At 46.9% G+C, this 11,987-nt stretch overlaps 1 protein-coding gene across 1 annotated transcript; it reads right to left on the bottom strand.

The window, feature by feature from the left end:
* Window positions 1-137: 137 nt before the first annotated feature.
* Window positions 138-11,733, bottom strand: LOC120317021 (cilia- and flagella-associated protein 251-like). Its single transcript, XM_039363250.1, has 17 exons — window positions 11,719-11,733; window positions 11,356-11,426; window positions 10,006-10,577; window positions 9,609-9,654; window positions 8,924-8,994; window positions 8,466-8,511; window positions 7,875-7,927; window positions 7,255-7,300; window positions 6,798-6,841; window positions 5,951-5,996; window positions 5,627-5,667; window positions 5,183-5,213; window positions 4,227-4,290; window positions 2,700-2,788; window positions 1,855-1,908; window positions 1,213-1,279; window positions 138-580 (listed from the first exon to the last, which is right to left on the bottom strand). The coding sequence occupies exons 2-17, from the start codon at window positions 11,413-11,415 to the stop codon at window positions 480-482; spliced, it is 1,431 nt and encodes a 476-aa protein (XP_039219184.1). The 5' UTR covers window positions 11,416-11,426; window positions 11,719-11,733; the 3' UTR covers window positions 138-479.
* Between the last annotated feature and the right edge of the window lie 254 nt (window positions 11,734-11,987).

Genomic DNA, 11,987 nt, shown 5'->3' with positions numbered 1-11,987 from the left:
GGAAAGGAGGAGAAGGAGAAGAAGGGATGGTGGATGAGGAGAAGAGAAGGAAGAGGAGAGGAGAAAGAAGGAGAAGGAAGGCAGAGAAGGAGGGAGAGAAGGAGAAGGAGATAGGAGGAGAAGCAAGAGAAGGAGAAGGGATGGTGCATGAGGAGGAAGAGGAAGAGGAAGAGGAGGAAGAGGAAGAGGAAGAGGAGGAGGAGAAGTCCACCCCTCTTAAAGCCTGCTGACTGGGGAATCCTGGGAACTAAAGTCTGCCATCTTTGAGCCGCCAAGCTTGAAAAACGCTGGGATAAAACGGAGAGACTTTTATTGACCAAAAAGAGAACAGGTTGCAATTTAAGAAAAAAAAAAAAAAGCTAAATTTACTCCTTTACTTCCCAGTTTGGGGGAGCTGGCAAGAGCGGAGACCGGGGGCTTCCCGAGACGGACAGACGGAGAAGGGGGAGGCGGGACCCTCCCGGGCCTGGTGGGGGGGCTCAGACGATTCCTCTTCCTTGCAACAGCAGGTGCAGCTTGTCCACCTGCTGCTCCATCTGCCCGGTGAGGGGGTGATGCGCCCCGAGTTTTTTCTGGTAATCTTGAGTAGGGAAGGAGAAGAAAACAAGGACCGGTTGTAATTCAAGGACCGGTTGTAAATTGAGAACCGGTTATAATTCGAGAACTGGTTATAATTGAAGGACCGGTTGTAATTCGAGAACCGGTTGTAATTCGAGAACCGGTTGTAAATTGAGAACCGGTTGTAAATTAAGAACCGGTTGTAATTTGAGAACTGGTTATAATTGAAGGACCGGTTGTAATTCGAGAACCGGTTGTAAATTGAGAACCGGTTGTAATTCAAGGACCAGTTGTAAGTTGAGAACTGGTTGTAATTCAAGAGCCGGTTGCAATTTAAGGACCACTTGTAATTTGAGAACCGGTTGTAATTCGAGAACCGGTTGTAATTCAAGGACCGGTTGTAAGTTGAGAACCAGTTGTAATTCAAGAGCCGGTTGTAATTTAAGGACCAGTTGTAAGTTGAGAACCGGTTGTAATTCGGGGACCAGTTGTAATTCAAGGACTGGTTGTAAGTCCCTTTTTCCAGTGCCGTGGTAACTTTGGATGGACACTAAACAAACGGTGCTAAGTCAAGGACTGCCCACCCTGGCTTTTCGGTTGTACCTTTGATTTCTGCTTTTTGCTAATAAAGATCCGCTCGTTTAGTCAACTCACCCAGCAGCGTCGCCTTTAAAATGGCCAAGATTTCCTCCTCCATCAGTTCTTGCAGAGGCAGAGGTACCTGAGAGAGAGCAAGGCAGTTAGGGTCAAAAAAGTCAAAATGGCAGCCCTCAGCCTCGGGTCAAAGCCAAGTTCTACATTTTGACCCCTGTTCCTCTGCAGACACCCGTTGCGGGGTTAGGAACATCACCCAAGGTTTGACCGACTTAAAATCCCAACATTTCTCCCAAATGGGCACTCCGAATTCTGCAAATTTCAGATTGCGGATCACCGGCCACTTTTAATTTCCAGCCGCAGGTGGGAGAATCGCATTTCCACTTTGCTGTGGGCGATGGGCACTGGGGTGTTTCCCGGGAACTGTCTTTTGCAGGGAAAGGACGAGCGCGTTCAATGGCTGCATCGGATTTGCAAAAGGAATGAAAATAAACTGAAAATATGAATTAATATTCCAATCCCAGCCAGATCCAGAGCTGGGTCTGATTGCGCTACGGATAAAATTGGGGAAGAAAGAAAGCAGAGAGGAAGGAAACTCTATGGCCCCTGGAGGAGCCTTTCGACTGAATCAGGCACGGGGATAGGAAACATCACCAAGAGGAGATGCGGAAAGTATAAATCAGGAGGACACCAAAAACTCACCGACACTTTAGAGTCCCGCTCGTGCTTGGCAAATTTCTGTTTATACGCTTTTTCCTAGAAAAAAGAAAAGAAAAAAACAAATGAAAGCTAATTTTGTATTTGTATTTATATTTATTCAATTCAGCACCTTCCCTGCCTGGTTAAATTCACCACTTTTTCCTCTTAACTCACTATGCTCGTCTATCATTCTAACCTTTTCAAAACACCCAATATCCCATATTTGGGGGGCACTGAAAATAAAAAACAACACAAAAAGAAATTAGCACAATTCGAGTTAAGACCCAACCAAGCTATCCCATCAACTGCCAAATAAAGTCACCAGGCAGATGACTTGGTGTGTGGACTTCAACTCCCAGAATTCTTAAGCCAGGCAGACTGGATGGAGAATTCTGGGAGTTGTAGTCAAGCACGCTGGCTGGGGAATTCTGGGAGTGGAAGTCCACCCATCTTAAAGGATGCTGGCTGGGGGATTCTGGGAGTTGAAATCCATCCCTCTTAAAGCAAGCTGGCTGAGGAATTCCAGAAGTCCACCCATCTTAAAGGATGCTGGCTGGGGAATTCTGCGGGCTAAAGTCTATCCATCTTAAAACAGGCTTCCTGGAGGATTCTGGGAGTTGCAGTCCACCCATCTTAAAAGTTGCCAAGGCTGAGAAACACCTTGAATCTGAAGTATTATATAAATAAAAAATAGCTAAGATCCTTCCAGCTGGAGAAAAATCCCCAGTGAGATAAAATATGTATATATCCATATTTGCCGACTTTCAGAAATGTTCCTCCCAAACCTGCCCCAGTTTTGCCCAAATGTTTTGAAGTCAGGTGCTCTTCTTTTCCCGCTTCACACTCACCTTAAAAACGGACTCTGGAAACTCCCGGGAGTGGCCCATTTGCCTGGGACTGATTCCCTGTCCCATGAACCACGAAGAACTAGGAACATCTGGACAGGAGAGAAGGAGGAGAAAAACTAAGCAAGTTCAAGGGTTCAGTATCATTGGAAGACTTAGGTGTTCCCTTCTCTAAAATGGGCATAAGGCGTCCACGGATTTTAAGGGGGGATTGCGATCGTCCTTGACTTACTGCCTCGTTTAGCAACAGAAAGTTCGGGCTCAGCTGTGGCCTGGAAAAAGAGAAGAGACCCTCCCTAGTGTCTTGGCCTGTAAAGGGGGAGGGGGCAGGGAAGAGGTGCACTTTTAGGCCTGCAAAATCCTGTTAATGTGTTCGCGTCTCCGGTTTGTTTCACCTGGGAAGGCTTACCGGAATGCGGGCCGCGAGCCTTTCCAGGTGAACAGTGCCTGGAAGTCTCTAGCGCATTATGTTGAGTGCAAGAAGTGAGTCAATTTGCAATCGGCCGGCTCTCTCCGCCTTGGGATTTTGTCTGCCCGTATTATGCGTCTCGACATGACGTGTGCAGTTGGCAGACGGGCGCAGAAGCCAGGGAGGACGCTGGCGGCCAAAAGTTAAGAACGAATCGGAATTGGATATTTCTAAATTTTTTGATGCTGGTTTGTTGGTGACTTCATACTTTTATGAAAGCTGCAAGGAGCAGATCTGCTTTGAGAGCTGGAGAATAGAATAGAATAGAATAGAATAGAATAGAATAGAATAGAATAGAATAGAATAGAATAGAATAGAATAGAAATAGGAAATTAGAATAGGAATAGAAATAGAAATAGAAATACGAAATTAGATTAGAATAGAATAGAATAGAAATAGAAATAGGAAATTAGAATAGAATAGAATAGAAATAGAAAATTAGAATAGAATAGAATAGAATATAGAATATAGAACAGAATAAGGAATGAATGGAATAGAATAGAATAGAATAACAGAGTTGGAAGGGACCCTGGAGGTCATCTAGTCCAACCCACTCCTTAAGCAGGAGACTTTGTACCATTTCTGAGAGACGGCTGTTTAGAATTAGCTGAGAATTAGCTGACAAGCCAATTCAGGCGGTCCTCCATTTACGACCGCAACCGAACGCAAAATTTCTGTCGCTAGGCAAGATAATGGTGAATTCCTCCCCCGTTTATGACCCTTCTAACCACAGTTGCTAAGGGGATCACGGCAGTTGTTAAAGTTGTGAAGCGAATCTGGCTTCCCCATTGACTTTGCTTTCCAGAAGATCGCAAAAGGGGATCACGTGATCCCGGGACTCTGGGACCGTCATAAATGTGAGTCAGTCGCCGAGCGTCTGAATTTTGATCACATGGGGAGGCTGCAACGGTCGCAAGTGTGAAAAACGGTCACAAGTCCCTTTTTTCAGAGCCTGTCCTTAAACGAACCGTGGTAAATCAAGGGCTCCTTGTAATTGCGCCGGCAATCATTTCAGCAATATTTTAAATTCTCCGGCATTTATTCACAGATGTTTCTGTTACCTGGATAGGAAAAAATAGACTCATCCTCCTGTTTTTTGGTCTCCTCCTGTGTTTGTTTCAACTCCTAGGAAAATGGGGAAATAAGAAAAGACATAGAAAAAGCATTCAGAAAGAAAAAATTTAAAAAAATATTTAGTATATATACCGTAATGGTAAGGCATGGGGTACTGGGGGAGAGCTCAAGGCTCAGAAAAACGAAATGCAGTTGTAAAAAGGATGGCCCAGTGATAAGATAAAGCTAGTCCTCATTTAACAACCCTAATAGGAACTGGTCATTTGGTCATTAAGTGAAGCAGTTGCTAAGCGAAACCTCGACTGTGTCTTGCCATCTGACTTCAGCTCCACAGACCTGCCCAGGTCCTTAATGAAGGACTGGTGGAAAAGTTCCATTATCATCCCCGTCGCAACGGCGAACGGTCACTGAACGAGGACTCTCTATACCATCGTTAATTTACGCAAGCAGGAATCAGAGAAGGCAGATAATTTGGGAGAGATAATTTTGCAAATTCCGCTGAGAGTTTCACAAAAAGGTCTGACTCTCTTTCTCAATCTCTCTCTCAATCTCTCTTTCAATCTCTTCAATCTCTTTCTCGCTCTCTCTCTCTCAATCTCTCTCTTTCTCAATCTCTCAATCTCTCTTCAATCTTTCTCTGTCTTTCTCAATCTTTCTCAATCTCTCTCTCAATCTCTCTCTTTCTCAATCTCTCTCTCAATCTCTCTTTCTCAATCTCTCAATCTCTTCAATCTCTTTCTCTCTCTCTTTCTCAATCTCTCTCTTAATCTCTTTCTCAATCTCTCAATCTCTTTCTCTCTTTCTCAATCTCTCTCTTAATCTCTCTTTCTCAATCTCTCAATCTCTTTCTCTCTTTCTCAATCTCTCTCTCTCTCTCTCTCTCTCACACACACACACACACACACACACACTCTTTTGGTGGGGGGGCTGGCACTTTTCCTACCTCTTCATTTTGCTGTGGAAAATCCTCAGGACTCGTAGAAAGAGGAGGAGAACAGAGACAAAATTAAAGCTAGATTCTTTAGCTAACGGAAAAGCAGATTAGCAGAATAACAGAGCTGGAAGGGACCTTGGAGGTCTTCTAGTCCAACCCCTGGCTCAAGCAGGAGACCCTACTCCATTCTAGTCTCTTAAAGTGAGGGAGCACCCACAATTTCTGGTGGCAAGGCGTTCCACTGGTTAATTGTCCTCCTGGTCAGGAAACCTGTCCTTAGTTCTGGCTTGTAAGCAGAACCATTCCGTGTCCTAATTAATGGAGTTCGTTAATGCTCGTCAGAACAAACCAGGATGGCCAGTTTCTTCTCCCTCCCTCCCCCCCAACCCCAATTTCTTTTGCCCCCACGAGTGATTCAGGCCCCGAACGCTGTTTGGAGAAAGGTTTGGGTACCTCAGGGGAAGATCTTCATCAAGAACATCTTCAGAGCCCCTCTGCAAGAACACAAAACAGATGAGAAAGACCTTCCCTTGGCTCCTCGTTCTGGGGGGGCGCGCGTCCAGCCTCCCCCCCACAATCTCTTCCCGCATCGACCAGCTTTGCACATTGCAAGGAATTTTGGGGAGGAGAATCTGCAAAATGCAGGACCGGAAGTCGGAAATATTTGGGTGGTGTGCAGTCCTCCCTTTAAATCCCGCAAGAGGACAAATGGAATGGAATAAGAAGAGATGAATAAACAAATAAAAGAAAATAACGCCCACCGCCAGCAAAACATACCTGATCTTGGCTCCTGAAGAAATCCTCGCTGAAGATTTTAGACAATCTTGGAAGAAAAGAAAAGCTGGTTCAAAGTAGCTGGAGAAAGCTGGGTTGTTTTTTTTTTTTAAACCTACAGTGAAAAGTTTTCTCTGCCCATTTTTGTTAAAATATTGAAGTTACTGAAGCGGTTAACAGGAGTAAAAAAAGTGAGTGATAAAGTCACTAACTAGTAGCAGTTAAAACAATGTTTCTCAACAATAGCCCCTTTAAGATGGGTGGACTTCAGCTCCCAGAATTCCCCAGCCAGCATGCTGGCTGGGGGATTCTGGGAGTTGAAGTCCAGCTGTCTGAAAGCATGCTGGATGGGGAATTCTGGGAGTTGAAGTCCAGCCGTCTGAAAGCATGCTGGATGGGAAATTCTGGGAGCTGAAGTCCAGCTGTCTGAAAGCATGCTGGATGGGGAATTCTGGGAGTTGAAGTCCAGCTGTCTGAAAGCATGCTGGCTGGGGGATTCTGGGAGTTGAAGTCCAGCTGTCTGAAAGCATGCTGGCTGGGGGATTCTGGGAGTTGAAGTCCAGCTGTCTGAAAGCATACTGGCTGGGGGATTCTGGGAGTTGAAGTCCAGCCCTCTTAAAACATGCCGGATGGGGGATTCTGGGAATTGGTCCAGCCATCTTAAAGCATGCTGGCTGGGGAAATTACCAATTTTCTGTTTGGTCTGCACCATTAAGTGGATGTTCCAGGCCCTTTGGGTGAATTCCTGGCTTTGCTTAAAAATAAACTTTTCTTAAGGTTTATTTTTGCTTTTTCAAAGACGAAGGAAGGGGGATCCTTCTTGTTTTTTTTTCTTTCAGAGAGGACATACTCTGTCACCTGGTCTCTTTCCAGCTGCGATTTCTTCAAGGATTTCTACAAAATACAAACACATACACACAAAGACAAACACACGCACATACACACAACATAGATGTAAGGAGGACAGATCAGACAGGCAGAGCACCCCAAAAATTAGTCCTGCTAGGAAACTCACTTACGCCAAGTCAGCTTTCCCCAATCTGACGTCCTCCTGGACTACAATAACCATCACCCCCAGGCAGAAGAGTCCTCGAGAACAGCTCAGTCCCATATAACCCCCCCTCTCTTTGCAAAACTCACGTTTATTACTATGAGATTGGGGGAGAGGGGGTGTTACACATCACGCAAACGGTTGAACAGCAATATAGAGATTTACAAACATAATTCCGCTCGCTGTCCAGGAAGTTTCCAGAAACCAAAAATAATTACACCCAAAATAAAATAAAATAAAATAAATCACATCTTACTGTGCGGAAGCCGACCATCCTTTTGGTTTTCGACTTCTTCATAAATCTTCAAGAGAAAAACAGAGGAACGTTTTAAGGGTTCGTTTTCCGGCACGATGCAAAAAAAATGTCCATTCGGGCATTTCAAAGCCCCTTACAGATCCTCCTCGACTTACGACCCAAAAGGTGAGCCCCAAATTCATGTTACTAAGCGAGACATTTGTTTGGTGAGTATTGCCCCATTTTATGACCTTCCCCCTCTTGACTTGGCTTGTCAGAAATGTCGCAAAAGGGGATGACGGGACCCAGCCGGGACACGGCAACCGTCATACATACGAGTCAGTTGCCAAGCGGTTGACTTTGGATCACGTGACCATGGGGAGGCTGCAACGGTCGTAAGTGTGAAAAACTGTCCTCTTTTTTCAGTGTCCTTGTAAGTTTGAACGGTCACTAAATGAACCGTTATAAGCCGAGGACTGCCAATAACTTCTAAAAGGGTTTGGGGAAAGGCTGATGAAGCCCTCTCCCATCAGATAACCCCCACAGCCATCCACATATTCCCAGGGAAGAATGAAACTCGCACACAGGACACTTTTCTGGGTGAAAATCCGAGCACAGCCCGTGGTCAAGCAGTTTCGTACCGTGGCATCCAGTCCCGTGGCTGATCCCGTGGCTCTGCGTCCTCAGAGGTTTGCTGCAATGGAATGGGACAGTTAAAGGAGAAGGAGAAGGGATGGCGGATGGGAGGAGGAGGAGGAGGAAGGAGGAGAAGGAAAAGATGGACAAGAAGAGGAAGAGAAGAAGAAGGAGGTGGAGAGGAAGGAGGGAAAAAAGGAGGGAGAGGAGAACGAAAAGTAGAAGAAAGTGTAAGAGGGGAGGAAAAGTGGAGAAGAGAAAGAGAAAAGAGTGGTGAAGAGGAGGAGGAAGAGGATGGGAAGGAGAAGGGATGGTGAAGGAGGAGAAGAAGAAGGAAAAGATGGATGAGAAGAGGAAGAGAAGAAGAAGGAGGTGGAGAGGAAGGAGGGAAAAAAAAGAGGGAGAATGAAAAGTAGAAGAAAGTCTAAGAGGGGAGGAAAAGTGGAGAAGAGAAAGAGAAAGAGTGGTGAAGAGGAAGAGAAGGAAGAAAGGAGGAGGAGGAGGAGAAGGAGAAGGAAAAGGAGAAGGAGAAAGAGAATGATGCACCCTGTTAAAAAACAAACTGAGGGTTCCAGTCAAGGAATTCCGGCACCCACCTCTTCTTTTTCAGCAGCCCCACTCCTGGTGAAGCATTTGGACAACCTTTAAAGGAGAGACGAAAGTCTCCGGGTCAATTAATGCACAGCGGCTTTGGCTGGACCGTTCCTGTCCAGCGCCTCCGGCTTGGGCTTGGGCATGGGATGGGCAGCCATTCAAGGGCGCCCAAGTCGGATAAAGGAACGGCAAGAAGCGGGAAAAGGAAATAATCCCTGCCAAGTATAAATCCCGATCTTCTGTTTATAAGAAGTTCAAGGTTCCCTCTTTGGCTCTGTGGCAAAGGGCCTGGCAGGTGGGAGAGAAACTGCTGAAGGAGCTTGCACAATGCAGGCCGTCCTCGGCCGGCGACCCCATTTGGGCTCAGTTGTGGCCGTAAGCCGAGGACAGTGCCGCTAAGGGAGACATTGGTGAATTAAAAAATTGCAAAATGCTGCGTCCGGGCTGTGGAGGAACTTACTTGGTGAAATAACCAAGTGGTAGCGTGGTTATGCTTTTCTTCTGGATGGTGTCCTTCAGGTCTTGCAAATGCTGAGGGGGGGGAAAGACATTTGCAAGGATCCATGGCCCTCCCCTCCCTTCCCCTCTTCTCTCCTCTCCCCTCCCCTCTTTCCTCCCCTCTCCTCTCCTCCCCTCTCCTCTCCCCTCCCCTCCCTTCTCCAATCTATCCCATCCTATTTTTCCTTCCTCTCATCTCTTCTGTTTCCTTCCTTCACCCCTCTTCCTTCCTTCCTTCCTTCCTTCATCCCTCTTCCTTCCTTTCTTCATCCCTTCCTTTCTTTTTCTTCCTTCCTTCCTTCCTTTTTTCTCTTTCTTTCTTTCTTTCTTTCTTTCTTTCTTTCTTTCTTTCTTTCTCTTCCTTCCTTCCTCCCACTCTCCCTTCAATGCCCTTATTTTTTCCTCCTTTCACCTCTTCTGTCCTTCCTTCCCTCCTTCATCCCTTCCTTCCTTCCTTCCTTCCTTCCTTTCTCTCTCTCTTCCTTCCTCCCACCCTCCCTTCCTTGCCCTTATGTTGTCCCCTCCATCCCTTTCCTTTCCTCCAGCCTTCCTTACCTTTCTCTTTCTTTTCCTTCCATCCATCCACCCACCCACCCATCCATCCATCCCTATTTTTTTTCCTCCCTCCCTTCTTTTTCCCTCCTTACCTGAATTTTATGCTCAAAGATTGCCCCGATGTTGCTTCGCATGGACCTGGAAGGACAGCAAAGCAGAGGGGGGGGGGAAACCCCCAAAACTCAGCTTCTTAAGGGAATCGCTGCAGTTGGATAAGTCAGTGACCCGGTTGTTAAGTGGATCCGGCTTCCCCCATGGGGGAAGGTCGCAAAAGGGGAATCACGTGACCCGCAACTGTCTTAAGTACATGCCAGTTTCCGAGCATCTCCATTTTGATCATGTGACCCCGGGGATACCCCAAGGGTTGTAAGTGCAAAAAAGGCTCGTTAAGTCACCTTTTTCCTGTTGTAACTTCGAACAGTCACTAAATGAATTGTTGTTCAGTCTGAGGACTAGCTGGATTTTTTTTGTCCCCCTCCTTCTACTCACCACAAGCTGTGCTTGGATCCGTCCTTCAAGTTATCCTCTTCCTCCAGGTAATCTAAGAAGACGGGCTTCAGGAGGTGTTGTCCCCCCTTGGCCGACATCTTGACCAGGCGTTCCTCCTTCTCCTCGCCTCCTGTCTTCTTCTCCTCCTCCTCCTCCTCCGCTGAGATCTTCGCCGCCTCCTCTTGCCTTGAAGGACCTACCTCTATCTCCTTGGTCTTCAGTTCCAGCATTGATTCATCCAACATGGATAAATTGTCCCACTGATTCTCCAACTCGCCCCCGGTGGGCTCCTTGAGGAGGTCCCACGGCTCATCCAGCAAGGTCAGGAGGTCTTCGTCGACCCCCGTTTTCTCCAGCCTGCTGGGTTGCTCCACACCAACCTTGGTCCTCTTGGGAGGTCCCCTGGCTTTCTCACTAGCCTTGGATTCCTGGCTTGTTTTCCTGGGCAGCTGCTCAGCTTCTTCTTCGGGGGTTTCGTTTTCGGCCAAGAGTTTATCTAATTCTTCCTGAAGAAAAAGCTCGACTTCCTTCCTCAAGTTTGCCTCTTCTTCAGCCAGGCCGTCCGCTGCCTCCTGCAAGACGACAAGGGCTCAGAGTTACCTCCGGCGAATTTGGATTTGAAATAAAGAACGTTGGCGGCTCAGGGCTGAAATGACGGGGTCCTGGGTGCTCTCTGAACCGGGTGGTTTTCTTGCAGATGTTTCGGGACCCCCAACTAGGGAACGTCATCAGTGCTAGAAGGGAGAGGGGTTTGCAGAGAGGAGGAGGAGGAGGAGGATTGTGTGGTCCTTGGTGCTCTCTTGGTTGTTTTCTTGCAGACGTTTTATGACCCAACTAGGGAACATCATCAGTACTAGAAAGGAATGGGGTTTGTGGCGAGGAGGGGGGGGAGGAGGAGGAGGAGGAAGAGGAAGAAGAAGAAGGAGAAGGAGAAGAAGAGGAAAAAGAAGAAGAAGAAGAAGGAGGAGGAGGAGGAGGAGGAAAGGAAGAAGGAAGAAGGAGGAAAAGGAGAAGGAGAAGAAGAAGAGGAGGAGGAGGAAGAGGAGGAGGAAAGGAAGAAGGAAGGAGAAGGAGAAGGAGAAGGAGAAGGAGGAGAAGGAGAAGGAGAGGAGGAGGAATGTGAGTCCTTGGTGCCCTCTGAGCTTGGTGGTTTTCTTGCAGACGTTTCATGACCCAACTAGGGAACATCATCAGTGTTGGAAGGGAGTGGAGGAGGACAGTGGGGTCCTTGGTGCTCTCTGAGCTTGGTTGTTTTCTTGCAGACATTTCATGACCCTCCCAACTTTGTTGTTCTGTTAATTTTGTTAATTGGATTTTGGCAGCCCAGAATCATGGAATTCCATCTCTTACCTGAGTTTTGATCCCATCGGAGGCAGACGGCAGTTTTGATTTACTCTCATCTTTTTCCATTTCGAAATCACCTGAGGGGAGACAGGAAGGGGAGTTTGCTGTGATTTTCCAACGTAATATTCCTACCTTGAAGCTGCCACTCCAATTTCCAGACCCTGGCTTCGCTGAGTGGTGCTCGCTCCAAAGAGCAACAATTGGGTTGGATATTTATGCTGCTTGTTTTCGTGAACATTCAGCCTATTTCCTGCCATTCCAGATGTGTCTTTGGTAGTCCTGTTTGGGACTACACGACCCACTTATTCCAGGGCAGGGGGCCACCCTGCCCTGTTCGTCTCAGCCTGGCTAATCAAAATGATTACTTACTGGATGCCTGCACGGCTCTTTCAACGCCACCCCTGCAGAGTAGGTCAGGCTGAGGGGGTAGCAGCTAATCAATAAAGATAACCCACTCCACACAAAGTGTGTTTCTCTCAACCCCATGGCAACAGAATTCCGCAGAACCCGGAATTCCATTTATCGCTCCGTCTTCCATGAGGCTGACTTCCCTTTTTTTTTCTCTTAATCTTCCTGTTCTGCTGTCTTTCCCATCAGCTGAATGTTACTTTAATAATGATGATGATGGTGGTAATAAT

Source organism: Crotalus tigris, unplaced genomic scaffold (genome assembly GCF_016545835.1).
Source record: "Crotalus tigris isolate CLP2741 ecotype Arizona unplaced genomic scaffold, ASM1654583v1 scf7180000019553.37968852642:3898890, whole genome shotgun sequence".
Taxonomy (NCBI): domain Eukaryota; kingdom Metazoa; phylum Chordata; class Lepidosauria; order Squamata; family Viperidae; genus Crotalus; species Crotalus tigris.
Note: the sequence above shows the minus strand (reverse complement) of the source record. Positions and strands in the feature narration are given on the sequence as shown.